General features: G+C 41.6%; 1 protein-coding gene across 6 annotated transcripts in view; it reads right to left on the bottom strand.

Annotated features, from left to right (window-relative positions):
* SMCHD1 (structural maintenance of chromosomes flexible hinge domain containing 1) overlaps positions 1-16305 on the bottom strand; it is a 64376-nt gene extending 48071 nt beyond the window's left edge. For 2 of the 6 annotated variants that reach the window (XM_077933116.1, XM_077933115.1), the window contains exons 1-13: positions 15945-16305; positions 11335-11410; positions 10553-10714; positions 9758-9840; positions 9537-9667; positions 8969-9083; positions 8002-8121; positions 7598-7764; positions 7205-7298; positions 6492-6702; positions 3769-3889; positions 3502-3682; positions 2810-3007 (exon numbers count right to left, since the gene is read on the bottom strand). In XM_077933116.1, coding sequence (XP_077789242.1) covers positions 2810-3007; positions 3502-3682; positions 3769-3889; positions 6492-6702; positions 7205-7298; positions 7598-7764; positions 8002-8121; positions 8969-9083; positions 9537-9667; positions 9758-9840; positions 10553-10714; positions 11335-11410; positions 15945-16103 — 1818 coding nt within the window. In that variant the 5' untranslated portion in view covers positions 16104-16305. Of the gene's footprint in view, positions 1-2809; positions 3008-3501; positions 3683-3768; positions 3890-6491; positions 6703-7204; positions 7299-7597; positions 7765-8001; positions 8122-8968; positions 9084-9536; positions 9668-9757; positions 9841-10539; positions 10715-11334; positions 11411-15944 lie in introns of those variants that run through there. The other 4 variants (XR_013393951.1, XM_077933113.1, XM_077933114.1 and 1 more) reach the window with 4 other exon arrangements.
* Between the last annotated feature and the right edge of the window lie 2433 nt (positions 16306-18738).

Below are 18738 nucleotides of genomic sequence, written 5' to 3'. Positions count from 1 at the left end.
ACCATGCTAGGTCAACGGCACAGAGTGTTTAGGGGAAAAAAGTTGTTTGCGGTCTATATTCTGTTAGGGGATACAGTTAAAACTGTTCTGGTTGGGAATAAACCTTCCCACGTATCATAGTGACAGGCATAGCTTGTTTGTGACACTAGCTGGGTACCAACATGAAACTGGAACTTTAAAAAAATAACACTGGGAACAAAGTTTGTGTATTCATTATTTATAAAAGTTAATACTTTCAAAAACACTTATTTTATCTCTTCTATCTTTTCATTTTGAAATGTTTTAAAAATAATTAAATTTAGTTGTGATTTTGAAACCCAAGCTGTTAGTAAAATAATGGAGCTTTCTGCAGTCTGCTCCAGCCTTGAAAGTAACAGATCAATCTAGCAAGCCTTAGCAACCATTTATCTGAAATGTGTTTTCCCTACAGAGGCTGAAACAAAGAAGCAAGGCTGTGGGCTAATGGATGGGAGGTGTGAAGGTCAAGTTTCAGCCCGGTGATGCAGGTAATGTGGGCTAACTCTGAGCCTGAAGTATGTTTCCATGCATGTGAAGAGGGCAATACAGAGACATTTTTGATATCTAGAACCAGGATTTAATGCTGCTTTGCCATCTTATGGCATTCTGGATCCTGTGGGATAGGACTTTTTTGTCCATCCCATATCTCCATAAAAGCAGTTCTCCCTCTGATCCCTTTTGGAGAAGGCTATGCCAACCCACAGAGGCAACATGTGTCTTTCTCTCACACCTCACCATTTCCCTGTTTATCACTGCCGCAAGGATTTCCTGAGAAGGATCCTTGGTGTGGGTATCACAAAATCCTTTGTGGGGGATGGGGGTGGGCTAGTCTGCTTAGATAGGAAACTGGAAAGATAAGTTCTCCTACTTCCCTTTTCTGAGGGATAGCATTTCATTAGGGAGAGATACCACAGGCTGTGTAAAACTTGGTTAGGAGAATAAAGCTTTTACATGTTCGTGTTTTGAAAGTTTACTTGTCCTTATGTTCCTTTACAAAGGAAGTTCTGAGACTGTGTGTCTCAGGTTTGATCACCTTGACACACACAGTGTGATGGCCTGGGATTTGGACTCAGAGGCTGAACCTGAGGAATCCCAGCCTGCACAGGATTCCCCGCCTCCAGAACCAGCTGAGCTGGGGCTGGGGCTTGAGCTGAAGGGTCCTAACCTGTGCTGAATCCACAGGTGCAGGCACCAGCTGAGTCCTGAGGTGATGGAGGACCCATTGCCTGCAGGTGCTCCACTCTCAGCCCCGTCAGGGGAAGCTGAGGTTGCCTCTGGGTCCGGTAACCCTCCAGCCTCTCCTGAGCTGCAGAGGCTCAGGGCAGAGAGGCGGAGGGAACTAAGTTCCCGCAGGAGGAGTGCTTGCCTCCAGGCCAGGAGAGGCAAGTCACCTGTGGACCGGGACCGCCCTATGCCTGGGGGCAGATAAAAGCCAGCCAGCCCAGTCCCAGGTTGCGGGAGCAACATTGTTGGTAGCCTGTTCCTGCCTGCTGGAGCTCCTGACCTCACCCGACTCCCTGCCTTGGACCCAGCTTCAGCTTTGACGGACTGCCTCCCTACTGCACCCTTGACCTCGGACTGGACTCGGACCTCGCCTCACAGTTACCCACGGGACCAGCAAACACAGCAAGGCTGATGCTTTTCAAGTTAACAGTTCAGTTCTGATCCCCAAACTGGGTTGTAGTAAGAGGGGGGAAGTCCTGTTTTGCAAGTGGAAACCCATGTGCTGATGGGGTACGTTTGTAGTTATCAGAGGCAACAGCTGGTAGTGATAATTAATAAATGCCTTGTTGAGACTTTTTTGCTGCCTTCAAAGAAGTCCCAGATTATCCCAACAGGCTTTGTTAATTTATAAAAACAATAAAATGGAACACATTAACACTGAAGAGGGGTGAGCATCAATATTCACCTTGGGTTGCAACACTCACCCACTCACACCCTGCTTGCCAAAACATTGTCTCATTGATTTTCCCCTTGAAGAAGCAGGATTGCAATTTGTGGCTAGTCCTAGATTCAGCCTTGTATCTAGGCACGCATGTGGCTATTGGGCGCCAGAAGTGCCTTTCCCCCTCATAGGCTGATGGGCCACTTATCTGAGATTAGGATATGCGGCTACAGCAACAGATGTGTTAATTACATATAGGTTATATTTCTGCAACGTGTTAAATTTGGGCTACTTTTGAACAATCTTTGGAAACTTCGATTGATTCAGAACACAACTGCAAGAATGAGTGAGCATGTTTTGGGGGGGGGGTTTAAGATCCAGTTTTAGGGAAGTGTTCAAACAGCTAACTTTACACATCATCTGCAACAGCTGTGTTGTTTGCTAATTTGTTTCTGGGCATAATTAAAGTGTCTATCTATCTACTGCTTGATTGCAATAAAACCACTAAGCCATTTACAAGGAATATTAGAATTATCAGTAAAAAAAAGTATTGTGACATCATGGGTTCATAATGATACTGTGATTTTAATTGTTCTAAGACACCCAGAGGGATATGTATGCATTACAAGGGTGGGGTAGAAATGCTCACATCAATAAAAACATTTAAAATATTTTTTTTTACAGTAGCAATAATTGAATCCTAAATTAGCTTTTTATAACATAAAATAATATATAACATCAATATTTTTGTCTGCATTATACAGGATAAGCAACAAAGTACTTCTATTTCCCCAGCAAACATTCTTTTAAAAGCATATTATAATTTTATTTATATTAAACTTTTGTTGCATTCAAATCTGTGTTAGGCCATCTTTAAAAAGTGTCATCAACAAGCAATTAACTTACCAACTGCCCAGCTTTGTATGTCTTTCCATCCCATTCTATTGCCAAATATGTAGACCAGGGACTCTGCAAGCGCTTAGAGTGCAGCTCAGTGCGTGTAATTATTTCTTTGAACTGTGTGAATTTTATTTGTTTGTCATGTTTTTCATGGCACTCCTTGAGCCACAATGAAAAGTCTCTGTCAATTTTCATTCTTTGCTCCTGTGAAGAATTTTGAACATGTATTAGAGTAACTGTAGTTCAGCCTTTATGACTGTCTGAAGGTGCAGTCTTGTGCAGGCCTCAGCTTCAATTAGTCATTATTTAAAATTACGAAGAGACAAGGTGTGGCAATTTTAATTACCCACAATGTTCCTGACCTAGCATCACTTGGCCACTGAGGGGAATTAAAAAGGTGACTAGACCCATCTGCTCAGTACTACTACTAAAGCCAGGTAAGCCTCCCAAGGTCCATTGATGAAGTAGGGAAGGAACCTACCAGAAAGTACTTTGCCCAGGGCCCCTTCAGACTAGGAGCCAGCCCCAACATTATGGTAACACATACCAAACTCCTCAAATACAATAAAAGTCTAAACTTAGGCAATGTAATTTAAAAATCTAAAGTAAGTCAATAAAAAGACAGAAAGCTCACATATAATGGTTCTCTTAATTTATTTATCCAATTGTGACAAACAATTAAATTGAACAAGTATTACCTGTCCATTGACGATTCTTGTAAAAATGGTGTTTCTGTCTTTTAACTTCAATTCCAAATCCATGAAAGTCAGTTTGTTTGTGCTGACCTGAAATCTGTCATTTGTAAATAACACACCAGAAATTCTGTTGTAACATTCAGATGGGGCAAGACCTCTCTTGGGCAGAGCACACCACTCAAAGCTTAGGGAGAAAGGCAATGATTAGAAACTTTTACAAAAATAATCAAAATAATAAAAATGTAAATTATTGCATAGGCATAATCTTACTTCTCAACAGTTGTGTATGGTATTAGTCTTCCATTCCAAAAACATTCAAAAATAGGCCTTTTCCCTCTTGCTCCCTTTTCTATTACATAGCATTCTTCATCATCATTGTCATCTTTTAATTCTAAATTGAAAAATGAGTGTCAAATTACAAAGGAATGCAAGGACAGAAGACATTGTTCTCCAAAATAGAACATTTAACCACTATTTCTAATTATTTATTAGTCATACAGTTTCCCCTCAAATATGCAGCAAACTAATAAAAGTTAATCAACACCGGGAAGTGAAGTGAAGTGAAGTGAAGTGAAGTGAAGTGAAGTGAAGTGAAGTGAAGTGAAGTGAAGTGAAGTAAAGTAAAGTAAAGTAAAGTAAAGTAAAGTAAAGTAAAGTAAAGTAAAGTAAAGTAAAGTAAAGTAAAGTAAAGTAAAGTAAAGTTTGTACAGCTTAATACCCAGTGACCCAATAGGCTTCATGGTTTTCTCCCATGTCATACAAAGCAGGAAACAGATCACCCTAAAAGTTTCAGCCAAACATCCCCATCAACCTTAGGTGCACTTTACAGCATAAGAATTTCAGGTTGTATAATTATAAAGGTAAAGGTACCCCTGCCCATCAGGGCCAGTCGTGACCGACTCTAGGGTTGCGCGCTCATCTCGCTCAAGAGGCCGGGAGCCGGCGCTGTCCGAAGACACTTCCGGGTCATGTGGCCAGCGTGACTAAGCTGCATCTGGCGAGCCAGCACCAGCGCCGCACACGGAAACGCCGTTTACCTTCCCGCTAGAAAGTGGTCCCTATTTATCTACTTGCACTTAGGGGTGCTTTCGAACTGCTAGGTAGGCAGGAGCTGGGAACGAACGACGAGAGCTCACCCTGCCGCGGGGATTCGAACCGCCGACCTTTCGATCAGCAGATCCTAGGCTCTGTGGTTTAACCCACAGCACCACCCGCGTCCCCGTGTATAATTATATATATATGTAATTATAGCCCTGTCCTTCACCATGTAGCCTGCCGCAAGGCAGGTTACCTTCAAGCTCAATACTACAAGTTAACTAAGTAAAACCTAAACAGTACTAGATCATTAAGCTGAATGAAGAGCGGACAGAAACAACAACATTGCAGTGAGGGATATTCTAATCTCATCCTCCAGTCCCAATTGTCAGTGCAAAAATGTGTGGCTTGACCAGTTGTTGAAATGTATACAGTGACGAAACCAGATGCACCTCAGAAGGCATTCAACAGCTAAGTGGCTACCATAGAGGAGGTCTTCTCAGGTACTGCACTTCACAAACTTCACAGCACAGCAGAACTGCCAACAAGGCCTCCCTTGCAGATCTCAAAAACTGGACAGGTCTATAACAAGAGATAGTAATTCTTCGGAAATGCCTGGCTTTGGATGTCAACAGAAGTACCTTTAACTGGGCTCACAAGCACACAGGCAACCGGTGGAGGCACGATGTGCACCATTTGTGCCCACCAGCACTGTGGCATTCTGCACTGACAGCAACTTCCAAACCAGCAGCTCCACAGAGAGTAAGTAAAAACTGTCCAGTCTTCAGGTTAAAAGAGCATTGAGCCAAGTTACCTTTTTCCATGAAGGACTGTAGTTGACAAACCTGTCAAGACTAGTAAGTAAGACACCTCTATCCATTGAAGCTACCTAGGCACATTTCCCCATACTCTTTTGGAGAGGTGAGACATTGCCATACCTGCTGTGGCAGTATGCTTGTATTGCTCAGTGTCAATGAAAAGGTTGCTGGTTATGGTGGAACCCTGGTAGACAAAACTGTCTACCAGCTCAAGCATGTTGTCACCCATGCTGATTTGTTGAGTGCTGGCGACGTCTTGACCCAGGATGTTGGTCTTCATCATGCAGGCTTGGGCAAAGCAGCTGATGAGACTCTGGAGAGCAGAGCTTTCCAAACTGTGTGTTGTGACATGTTAAGGTGTCAGCTGCAGTATGTAGGTGCGTTGTGTAAACTCTCCCCACTCTCCTCCCGGAGCTGGAAAGGGGTTAGTTTAACCTCTGGTTTGCTAGTAAAACTGAATGACTGTGTTGTGATATGATGCATGTTTAAAAAGTGTGTCACCAACATGAAAAGTTTGGAAAGCTTTGCTGTAGAGCTTCCTCAGAGTGTGCTGTCAAGGTTGTGTCATCTTCAAACAGCATCTCCCAGATAATAACCCACCACAGTTTTGTCTCAGCATCAAGCTGTGCCAGGTTGAACAGACCCTCTTGCTTCTTGAATGGACATACACATCACCTGCAGTCAGTCTGGAGGCATATGAGAGCAACAGGGAGAGGAATATGCCTAAGAGAGCTGGGTTTAGAACACAGCCATTCTCCACATTGTTGTTATTATTATTATTATTATTATTAGGGAGGCATCTGAGAATGAATTGTCATACTGGATGGTGCCACACATGTTCTCATGGAAGGAAACAAATCATACTATAGTGCTTAGGTGGGCATCCTATCTTGTTGAGCAGTGTGAAGTGTCCTTTTCGGTTGATGAGGTCAAAGGCCTTCATCAGGTCTATGAAAGCAATTTACATGGGGCAATTGTTCCCTATTGCTACTCTCTGGAAAAAGTCAGAAGGCAGAAGTGAAACCACTTCAGTGCAGTGTTCCCTGCTCCCAAGCTAAAGAGCTGCACAAGGAGGATGCAAAATGTAGCCTTCGTTATTAGTACATCAATGAGAAATAGTATGAAAGTTACCCAACTTACTTGAAGGAAAGCAAGGATCATCAGGATACGTTTCTTTATCATACAAGAAAGGGTGATAGCGTATAACACCTTCCACTACACCGTCTCCTTCAACTTTCGCCTTGAACTCAAAACTATCCGCTGCTGTATTTATATATAATGTCTGCATATCATCTTTAATTTCTCTAAGATTCACAATCTTAGGTGTCTTCCCTTTTTCATACATTGAAATCTACAAATAAACAACAAATAAATGCAAGTTCCTCCTATAAATGTTCGTTGCCACGGTCATCAAGAGGCAGAAATAATACAAACTTAACAACATGCTCCAAGATTTGTGCAAACTAGGAATCAGGAGAATCTGTGCTCCCCAGTAACATAGCTTATAGGAATGGTAGTAGCAGGGCTGTCTAAAGGTTAGAGCCATGACTGGAGCTTTATCTCCTTGTAGGGCAGATGTACACAATATGAAGTGGGTAGGATCCAGAGGTTCCCACTGTTCAATGGGTGGGATTCCTTATGCTAGCAGAAAGACACTTCTGTTCATGCAAGGAAGGGACGATATTTTCCACTGGCATCCCACTGCATCATTGCTCATGCTATTCCCTGAACACCAGAAACAATGCAGGGAAAGGAGGAAATAGGAAAGCCCTGTTTTGCAAGTGTAACACTTTGGATAGTCCCTGGTTCTAAGCAAATGTAATTATTTGCAAACCAATGTATATAGATCCTACCTCAATATCAATATTGTTGAAAGTTCTTGCTTCCTTCATTGGCAAATTAATTTCATTTCCTTTTGGTCCATGGATATAGTAATGGTATATGTGTCTGTAAAAAATGGTATATGTGTCTGTTAAAAGTTTGAATAAAATACATTTACAAAATTGGTACACTGTTGAATAATCAAGCAGGCATTTACTTCAAGTTATAAAATGGGCACCCCACAACTGGCAGCTGGAAACCTGAAAGCAGCACTAAGCGTACTATGCACTAATATAGACTAGTATAAATTTATAGTAAATTCAATTAATAAATGATTTGCAGAAACTGCACAAAAAAATCTTAAGTAATGCAAGATTTGAGTCAATAGTATTTGAGCATATTAACTATTTTAACAAACAACTCACGATAGTTGCCTGGTCCAACGGTTAAAATTGTTTTTCAGGTACTGCACGTGTTCTGGCTGTACTCCTGTAATAACTACTGCAGTGAAACCTTCTTTGTCTTTTTCTTCCATGATAAGATTGTGCAGGAATCGTTCATCATCATTAACAATATGGGAAGAGTCAGATGGCTTTGAGAAATAGTTTTAAAATAAAATAAAATAGGTCACTTGACTGGAATTGTAACCATAAACTGGGAAACAACTGCTCTCATCTTTCTTGTCCAGCTGCTTATCAGAAAAGATAAAACATGTTGGTACAATTAATTTCCCAACAACTGCCTAAACCCTGGTAGCTACTTGTTAAGTACTAAGATGACCTTTTTTCAAGTATTTTGTATAACTCAACAAATAATTTAAGTTCCTTACCTTTCTGTTTCGAATGTATCCCTTGTATATAGCTTCTTTGTTTTTCTCTTTCTTTTCAAAATCTTCTTTAGAAAGTACAAGCTCATGAACATCTTTAGAATCTGCAGGTTTGCTTATCATCTGTTCAAGATTTAAAAATTTTAAATAATAAATACAGTGGTACTTCGGGTTACATATGCTTCAGGTTACATACGCTTCAGGTTACAGACTCCACTAACCCAGAAATAGTACCTCAGGTTAAGAACTTTGCTTCAGGATGAGAACAGAAATTGTGCTCCAGCGGTGCAGCAGCAGCAGGAGGCCCCATTAGCTAAAGTGGTGCTTCAGGTTAATAACAGTTTCAGGTTAAGAATGGACCCCTGGAAGGAATTAAATACTTAACCCGAGGTACCACTGTAGAACAATTTCAGAATTACAAGAGAAGCCACATCTGTCAAAAGTGCACACAAGATGACAAGAAGGGACCATCAGTATGCATTTCCCCCCCAATACAGCACCCAGATATAGAATACATCCCGTCTCATTACTTTGTCGTATTCAAGACAAAGACTGCCTTCTCTCCACCAGCAACACAGAGTATTCTCATTCATTTTAAGTGTGTAATATCCAGTGTTTGAGACCAGCAGTCCCAATTGCCAGACTGTGGTTCATGTAGGAAAACTATTGTTACCAACAAACAGCTGGGAGGCAAAGAGGTCCTGTTCATTTACCAAAGGCCATGAAGGGTGTGGGTAAGCCAAACCAGTGTTCCCAATAACTGCTAAGTGGACAGGCCTCCTTTCTAATAGCCAATTGGTGACAATGGTCTGATGATTTTCCTTATGACTACTGTATCAGCATGGGGCACACTTTACAGGTATGCTGCATACAGAAGCAGGAAAACACACACAGCCAGTTGCTAATCTAGGTTAACCAGGAAGTACCACATAAAATGGCTAAAATTGTAAAAATATAAAATGTTACTTACTCTGGTAGACTGTCCAACAAAAAACACTGCTTGTTTACCACCAACCCCAAAATATGATATATCACTGTTTAAACTGCGGGGTACTGCTGAAGGACGTACATATCCTGAATGGTCACTAATACCAAAATTAGACAAAGAAAGAAATAGCAGAAGCTGTTAAATATGCAAGCGTGAGTATATCAGACATTACTGAAAACTTTTCCAATTAATAACAATACCAAGCAAGAACACGTAATGCTTACTACTAACTAAACATTACAAAATATCTCCATTATATATTCATTCAAATATTCGGAAACATTGATTTGCTTCCTGGTAATTACTAAAGTATTTCAAGTGGTTGATAAAGTTATCAATGTAAAAACTACATATCTTAACAAAAGATAAGAGACATGAAATACTGAGACCTCAAAGTATAATTATTTGGACTTTTTGTTAGCTGTTTCAATTTCTCAGCATTTAAGAACTACGGGAACTTTTTAAAACATGTCCTGAGAACACTGAATTCTTACACAATAAAATTCACCAATTTTATACTTAAATACCATTGAAATTAGAACATCCTAACCTTTCCATATCACTTTGTCGTGTAAACTTTGATAACCGATACACAGCCCAATTATTCAGTTGTTTAGAACTCATGCCTCTTCCATTATCAATCACGGCAACGGCTGGCTTCCCTTGAGAGTCATCAAATAACTATTTTTTAAAAAGAAGAAGAAACAGTATATGATGATTCTATCCTACAATAACCCTGCAAAACACTGGAGTAGCTCCTTAGTTACTTACCAGCTTTAACTGTATTCTCCGGACGGCAGTATTTTCAGAAGTAGCTGATAAAGAGTTATCAATTAATTCTGCAAGAGCAAACGCTAAACAGAAAAAGAGAGAAATGTTTGCTAATAATTAAAATTATTAACAAAAATTAGAATATCCACTTTTGACATGTTCCTGAAAAGCAACATATGATACAAGCTATACCTTATCTTCTTTCCCTCTGAAAAGAGGAGTATCTTTCTCTCTGACAGGAGAGGTAGTGGCAGATGGCTATTATAAACTTGACAGAGACTCATTCATATAAAGATTACACTGAATTTTGGTGTCATACTGTAAGTTCAGGTAATGTCTTCTGTTGGGACAATTTCCCAGTCCCAGTCAGCATTTTAGATCAGCCATCCATAATACAATTAGCAGGATTCTGACCTGAGTTCCCCACATACCCCACAACCCAATGTAGGGTGCTATGCCAATACCAGAGATTAAAGGACACTATAGACTGGTACAGCTGTTCAACACATTAAAGTATGTTGTTGAAGAGCTTGAGGGGGAGACAACTTTTTAGGGGTTGTAAAGTGTGTATGCTATTAAAGGGAAAAGAGGAAGATGAATAGGAAAAGTTTGTTTTAATCCTGATGCTATTTTTTAAAGATTACTTTAAAACTAACTTTATTTTAATTACTGTACAGCTTATTTTTTAAATCTATTGCATAGTATTTAATAGCAAAACATTGGTCTTAACAATACAATGTACTAATTAACTGTGTGCCATACAGTTACAGTTCAAAGAATACCTGATATACTTACGAAGAGGATTTTGTCCTTCACTAGCATAGTATTCATACATTCCACTTTTCACAAGTGTATCATAATGTGGTAGGAAATCAATACGCTCTTTTGTTGCAGAGGGGAGTGACTGGTCAACTGATTGTAGCAAATAGACGGTCATGCCATCTTTAACCATTCCCCCTACAACACATATATGAAATAAAAATCCAACTTCATTTTTCATACTGCTGTTTAAATATATTTTATTTACTTATATATTTATTTCATAAAATTTATACACAGTTTGAGCCTAAAAAAACTTCACAGCAGTTTACAAAAAGATAAAACACTACAATTGCCTAATGAACAATTTCCAGGGAATGCATTGTGTTCAGAAAGCAGGACCTGCATGTACATTGTTCTGATTACTTAGTACAAAGCTTCTTTCCCCTTAGACTTGCAATATAAATTACTTAGCTTGCATTTTATAAAAAAACAATTTAGTAATGAAATCAGATATCCAATTAACAAGGGATATTAATTTACGATTGCTACTACATGACAGTTAGCACTTAACTTTTGTGTTATTCTTTTAAAAACTGATTTCCATACACAGAGCATAAAAATATTTTCCATTTTTGATTTTATGTTTTAAAATCCTGCTATGTATACAGAAACTAATTAGTGTTCTGATAAAAAATAGGAGTCCTGTGGCATCTCAGAAATAAACAATGGGTGAGGCATGAGTTTTCATGCACTTTTGCTACTTTATCAGAGAGCATTTGGGTATAGACTGTACCAATTAAGAAAAACTTACGTACCAAAGTTTTCATTTGTGATCCGTATTCTATTTGTGGTTGTGACAATAAAAGTTTCTTTGGAGGAAATGCCAAATACCTACAAAGGCAAGTTAAATATTAAATTAGAAGGGTGGAGGGAGATAAAGCAGAGCTCAGGGTAAAAACATTCAAGAACCTTAAGAAGTGTCCTATAAACCAAAAAGGTTTATATAGTCCAGGATGTACTTTCCTTTAACAATGCCTTATTGTTGCCCCGAGCAACTGGCACTGAAAGGCATATTGAACTTGAACCTGGAGAATCTGTTTAGCTGCCCTGGCAAACAGATACTGAAGATACTTCATCCATTAATTTCTCTAATCCCCCCTTAAAGCCATCTAAACATTTTTGTAGGAGAAACTCTATAATGCTATTGGAGCACATTAGACCCTTTCCATTCTTTACTATGAGCCCAGTATTTCATGTAGGCACTTTTTGGTTTCTGCTTAATTTGTTTTATAAGTCCACTACAGTCATACCTTGGTTTTTGAACAGCCTAGTTCTTGAACGTTTTGGCTCCTGAACGATCGAAACCCGGAAGTGACTGTTCCGGTTTTCAAACATTCTTTTGGAAGCTGAATGTCTAACAGGGCTTCCGTGGCTTCTAAATTTTTCTCTTTGCAAACATTTTCATTTCTCCATATGATATTGTACGTTCCTTTTATAACCAAGATCTTATTACTTCTTGTAATATAGAAGGACACATTTTGTTCATCTCATAAATATCGACAAAGTTTTACTCAGCTTTACCTGCAGTCTTCTAAACTTTTAAGCTTAAACTACAGACTAGAATGACTAGAATGCAGTTTCGATCTGCCCTAGAGAATGTCTCTGAGCACCTAATCAAAACATTCTTCCTGCGTTTGTTTTACACTTTAATTAGAAGTATTGCATCAGAACATGGTTGGTAATCATTTCTCAGCAGACCTCTATATTGAACAACAAGTCCAAAGGCGAGATGTAGCCTAGGATTGATAAAGTTGTGTACAATTATCTTCACTACTGCAGGAAACAGCATGGTTAAGAGGAATATAGTAGTTCTGGGTCAGTGTGTTAATCAGAAGGTTGGTTGTCTGAGCCCACCCAGAGAAGACTGTCAACAGATTGCACTGTAGGGGTTGGACTGGACTAGACCGACCCTCAGAATCCCTTCCAACTCTACAATTCTATGATCTCCAATGCTGCCACTTTCCCTCCCTCTTCCCCCTTTTTCTCAGCTCACTCTTGCAAACAAATCATCCCCTCCCCCCATTTCCATGCCTCCTCCTCTCTCCCGTTTTGCAGCCCCCTTTGCACACACTTCCAATACTGATGTATGCTGCTGCATCTTTAAGATGAACAGAATCTTAAGAGCAAGTCTGGTAGTTTGTTTGTTTAATTACAGAATGTTAAGTTCCATTGGTTGACGTCAGGGTGGATTTGATTTAAATCAAATTGATTTAAATCACTAGTCAGTAAGACTTGATTTGAATCACTAGTCACTAAGACTTGATTTAAATCATTTTTTACAGAAATACTCATTCTTGCTGGTATAATCTTAATATTTACAACCAGATGAAGGTTTCATTTTTGTAATAACAAATTTTCAGAGTAGTTTTTACAGTTATATCAAAAATTACTCATTAGAAATACATAGACAGATAATTATGAAATTATTGTGAGGTTTAATAAGTTAACTGTTTATATTTGGACAACTTTCCTGCTGTACTTTATTGGAAGGAGAAAAATAATCATTTCCTTAATAACAATTTAAACAATTTATTTAATATATTTAATTTATTTAATATAGCATATGTATCCACGTTTGTTAACTGATATTGTTAAACTTTTTTTAAAAAAAACTTAGACTGAGTTTTAAGGTAAAGGTAAAGGGACCCCTGACCATTAGGTCCAGTCGTGACCGACTCTGGGGTTGGGGCGCTCATCTCGCTTTATTGGCCGAGGGAGCCGGCGTACAGCTTCCGGGTCAGGTGGCCAGTATGACTAAGCCGCTTCTGGCGAACCAGAGCAGCGCACGGAAACACCGTTTACCTTCCCGTCGGAGCGGTACCTATTTATCTACTTGCACTTTGACGTGTTTTCGAACTGCTAGGTTGGCAGGAGCAGGGACCGAGCAACGGGAGCTCACCCCGTCGCGGGGATTCGAACCGCCGACCTTCTGATCGGCAAGCCCTAGGCTCTGTGGTTTAACCCACAGCGCCCCCCGCGTCCCTTAGAACACATTAAAAAACTTAAAACAAATCCTTATTTCCTGATGAATAGCCTTTGGACTATAATGTAACTTAAATAGAAAACTATCTTTAGAAATATTTTCCATCCAAAAGAATTTTATTTTAAAAATCCAATTTAAATTAAAAAAAACCAATTTAAATTTTAAAAATAATTGATTTGTATCCACCCTGGTGAATGTTGCATACATGGGTGTTGTTTGTTAATAAAATACCTGTACTAAATTTCACACTGTATCATGAACTTCAAACTGAAGATAACACATGGTACCAGGAATGAAACAAATTGTGTGAAAGTTCTATAGAATATTCAAAGTGGGCTCTTCATCCTCCATCTCTTTCACACAAGGCAGCTGAAGTACCTAAGAGTAAGAACTTTGCAGGAGGGCTGCTATCATTAGGCCAACTTAGGGCGCAGATATCACAGGGGCACAGTGCTGACCTTTGAGGGACAGTTTTATACAGATTAGTTTGTTTTTTCTTATAAATTTCTGATAATATTTTAATTTATATTTATATTTTGAATACTTTTATTATTTCTGAAGTAATTCATACATCAGAACTGTTTTTATGTATATATTAATATTTTGAGGTTGTTGTTGATGGTATCCGTCTGTCTTGAGATATAATGGAATGCACCACCGGGGGTAAAGTCAAACTGCTGTGTTAGCAGCACTGAAGTGGCCTCCGTGAGCATGGGCATAGCCAGGCTTTATGTTGGGGGCACAGAACCTCAGTTAAGTATTTTCATGGATTTACTTGATGGAGGGGGCAGTTGTCCTCCCTGCCCATGCCTTATGAGGTTATCATAAGAGAACACTTCTTAGGATTTGTTCCACTAAAGGAGACTACAGGTGTTTTATGACAGAAACTCTTATTGGACAGTTCGAGCAAATGGATTACCAAATGAGAATCTGTGTGCTCAAAGTTATGTGAATGGGAGTAACATTAAATGCAAAGAAAATGGCATACAAAAGAGTCCTGGACGTAAATCCATGTGCCTTTTTGTGGCCTGAAATGCACCCATTTTAAACTTCGTAGTCAATAATGCCGCTAAGTGTTGTCTGGAAGCAACTAGTTTCTTCAGTTTGGTTCAATGGATCTATAATTATTTCTCTGCATCGACTCAGCATTGGAAAATTCTAACTAACCATGTATCAGAATGAGGCATAACTGTAATGCCATTGAACAAAACAAGATGGGGGAGCTGAACTGATGCTTTGAAACCACTGAGATACCATCTTGGTATATATGATGCTCAATAGAGGTTTTTTTATGACATAAGGTTTATCTAGAAATACTGATGCTAAGGCCCTTGCTGATGCAATTAGTATGTGTATGTACAAGTAATTAGCTGTGCCTAGGGCACAAAATAGTCTGGCACTGGGGCTGGAAGCTTGAGTACAGTAGAAGGAAAGTACACAGAGGAAAATGAAGTTTTAATCAATGGTAGAGGTTTGAGTAAAGCAAGCTGAGCTGCAGAGACTTAACAGGAAAACTGAGGTTTCAAACAACAACAGAGGTTTTCGTAGAGTAAGCAGAGGAGACAATGTGAGAAACATAGTTTTCAACAATGGCAGACACTTGACTGGAGCAAGGAGGGCACTGAGGGAAACAGTGGTTACTTGAAATAAGGATTCAGTAAAAAGGCAGTTTGACCAGGCTCTGTTACAACAGCTTCTGTACTGAAGCCAGCTCTGATTGTCAAAACTTTAAAATAGCAATCTCTCCGGACCTTTCCCACCACTTTCGGTTTCGGGTCCTTCCCTTCTAGCTCCCATGCCAAAGGCTGCTGCGCTTGTGCTGCAACCCGCTCTCTCTTGCACCCCCTTCCCCTTGACTCCGTGCAAATCCAAGATGCCGATGAGCCACTGCAAATCCTCCAATGATGAGATTGTTATTCTTAGAGTGAAAGAGACAAGAAAAACAAGCACCCATCCGAAACAGCCCAGCAGACTTCTTTGGCAAGCCGCAAGTTCACAGCGAGGGACCTGCATTTCCTGCTCCTTCTCAACATGACAGCTCTGCTCCTCCCGAGCGGGCCATCCTCCCTGCACTCAAGAGACACGCGCTCTCTCGCTTCCCACCGCGACCCGTCAACCTCGCTCAGCCGCCGGGCCATTTCGCGCCTTTTCGCCCACCCGTGTCAAGAGAAGCCCCCCCCCCAACCCGCGGGCGATTCGCCGCCCCCCACCCCACCCCCGTGTCAGAGAAGCCACCGGGCGCCCTCGAGTCTGGGCTCTTCGAGCACCCTACGAAAAAGCGGGCTGGGGTGCTGGCTCCCCATCCGTCGGTTGCCCGTTATGCCGTGACGCATTTTTGCCCCCTTCTCTCCCCCCCCCCAGCCCCCACAAGCGCTTTCTCACCTGGCACACGGCGCCACGGAAGGCGCCGTAGTTTCCCTCAGGACACTTCACAACTTTGTCTTCGCCGTCCGAATCCGCCTGGCGCCGGTCGAACACGTAGACAGACAGGACTTCGCCGCCGCCGCTTTCCCTCTCCGCAGCCTCCTCAGCCGCTGCCATGTTGACTGACAGTTCCCTGCGAGCGAGCGAGCGCCTCAGCTCAACCACCGAGCCGCCCGCATCCGCCGCCGCGGCTCGCCCAGCTCAGAGCAGCGGCTGCGAAGGCAGAGGAAAGGGGCGGGGCGTGGATTGGGGCGGGGCCTGAGCCGGCCGGAGGGGGCGGCGCCCCGCTGCGGGGAACAAAACCCAAAGAGTGAGGCGATTCGGACGAGGGGCGGGGCGAGGGAGGGGGGCAAACCCGGAAGCGAAAGCGCTCGCGGGAGTTTCAATCCGGCGGCTGTCAAGGGGGGTCCGGCCCGTTCTAGTTCAAGGACGTCACGTCCGCTGTGAAACGCACCATGGCAACTATTGTTCTGGCGATGTCGGAACCCGGCCCGCTCTGAGAATCAAGGGCGCGACCGCCGCTGACGTGAAAAGTGGGAAGCGAAACCGCCGCTATTCCGCTGGCCGTTAAGTTACTCCTGAGGGGAGGGAGTGTTTCCCCCCAGGTGCCCTTCCCACTACTGGAAAAGTCCTTTCTCTTTTCGTAATGCGTGTTGGATCAGCGGGCCTATGCCATAGTGGCCCAGCAGGGGAGGATTTCCCTATTTGTGTGACAGGATCGAAAGACATGTGGGGAATAGAACCAGCTCATTTATATTCACAGGCTGGTGTTCTCCTGGATTCACTGCTGTACCTGGAATGTCATGCAGCATGTCATGCTACCCAGCAACACTTCTCACCAAATTTGGTGACCATTGCATGACCCTTCTTTCAGTCTTAGCACCTTTCAGTCTAGACTGGTCTGTTTCCAATCTAATGTAAAGGTAGATTGATTTGCTTATGCTGCACACGTCATGCACCTGAAATACACCTTTTGCCTGGTTATGCATTACTCCTTCAATCCTATATTGGCCTCCTTTCTATTTCCATATCCCATTCAAACATGTTTGCTTACTTTCAGAATCCCCCAAGGCCTTCCTGCTCTTACCTTTCTGCTATTAAAACCATAAATGTTACCTTCCCACCAGTGGCGTAGCGTGGGTTGTCAGCACCCGGGGCAAGGCAAGTAATTTGCGCCCCCTAACCCGTGGATTTGCGCCCCCTAACCTGTGGATTTGCCCTAACCCCAGATGTTGCGCCCGATGTGGCCGACCCCCCCTGCACCCCCCACGCTACGCCACTGCTTCCCACAGATTACTTCATTACTGTTAGCTGTTCAAGTTTGCTGCTCCCTTAAATAATTGCTTTCTTCCTTGCTGTTCCTATACCTGTAACTGCTTCCATTACTTCCTTGCTTTCTTCAAATTCCTCCGCCAATCATAGCTTTTCTATGAAACCTTTGACACAATCCCTATTTCCCAGAGTTATGTCTAACTAGGGTTACCTTATTCCCCCCCTCCATTTGCTCTACTGTGTGGATTTCTACATTAAGCCCTTAGAGCAGGAGAGTAGTGTCTCATACTTTAAAGTGCCATTCAACCACATGGCAGCTTTGAAACTTCCTTCCTAGAGCAGCTTGGCTAGTACCAACATGGTAATCCAGGCCTTTCTTATTTATAGTACAAGAATTATAATGTATTAAATAAAATAAACTTATCTACCTTTTATTGTTATATTTTTTAATACGAATGTGTGCTCCCGAGAACTGGTATTGATCTGTGGTTGCTAAGCTTTAATAAATGTTAGAGTTTTATTAGAGCCAATATGTCAGAATGGGAAAATAGCCAGACCCAGATGTGTATTAGGGGTAGGAAGAGGTGTGGTGGACCCAGGGATAGGCATCAGTAATTAGCAGATAAAAGCTAGTTAAATAGGCACACTTCCTGGGTTGTGTATTAGACATTATAATCTTATCCAAATAAACAAGTGTTAATGAAGTCAGGCAAACTTTGTGAGGTGCGGCCAGCCAAACATCCCTAGGAACTATCGCCCCATCAGTTTATTATCTATTCCGGGGAAAATATTTGCCGCTGTTTTACTGGAAGAACTTCTTTCATGGGTCCAGGAGAGAAACATTCTACCGCTAGAACAGATTGGCTTCCGAAAGTCAGCATCAACCATGGACCACTGTCTGACTCTCTATCACCTTGCCAGTAAAAACACTGCACCAAGGCAAGGTCACCTATTTGCCACTTTCATGGACCTGGAGGCCGCCTTTGATTCCATTCCTAGGCAGAGATTATGGTCCAAACTTGCCCATCTGGGAATTGATCCGCACCTCCTCTCCCTAATTATTTCCCTTTATTCAAACACCACAGCTCGCGTCCGAAGTGGTCCCAACGGCTCCCTTACCACTCCATTTCCAACGGCCAAGGGTGTCCGACAAGGTTGTCTCTTGGCCCCTTTACTGTTTAATCTCTATCTTCATGATGCAATTTCCCCTTTGAAGCTAGCATCTAAGTATCCTCCTCACTTAGCAGGCCACCCCGTTGCTTCCCTTTTCTATGCAGATGATGCCGTCATCTTATCCAGAACAGCTGCGGACCTAGCAAATGCAGTTAATGCATTTATCGCCTATTGTAAGGCGGAAGCTCTTAATATTAATTATAAAAAATCGAAAGTCCTCCACTTCACTCGTTCCCGCAAACTCAAGCTGGAGCCGCTTAAGATCACAGGTGGCTACTTAGAAAAGGTAAAAGCCTTTAAATATCTA

Source organism: Podarcis muralis, chromosome 8 (assembly GCF_964188315.1).
Source record: "Podarcis muralis chromosome 8, rPodMur119.hap1.1, whole genome shotgun sequence".
In the NCBI taxonomy this organism is placed as follows: domain Eukaryota; kingdom Metazoa; phylum Chordata; class Lepidosauria; order Squamata; family Lacertidae; genus Podarcis; species Podarcis muralis.
This window is presented reverse-complemented; position numbering and strand designations above follow the sequence as displayed.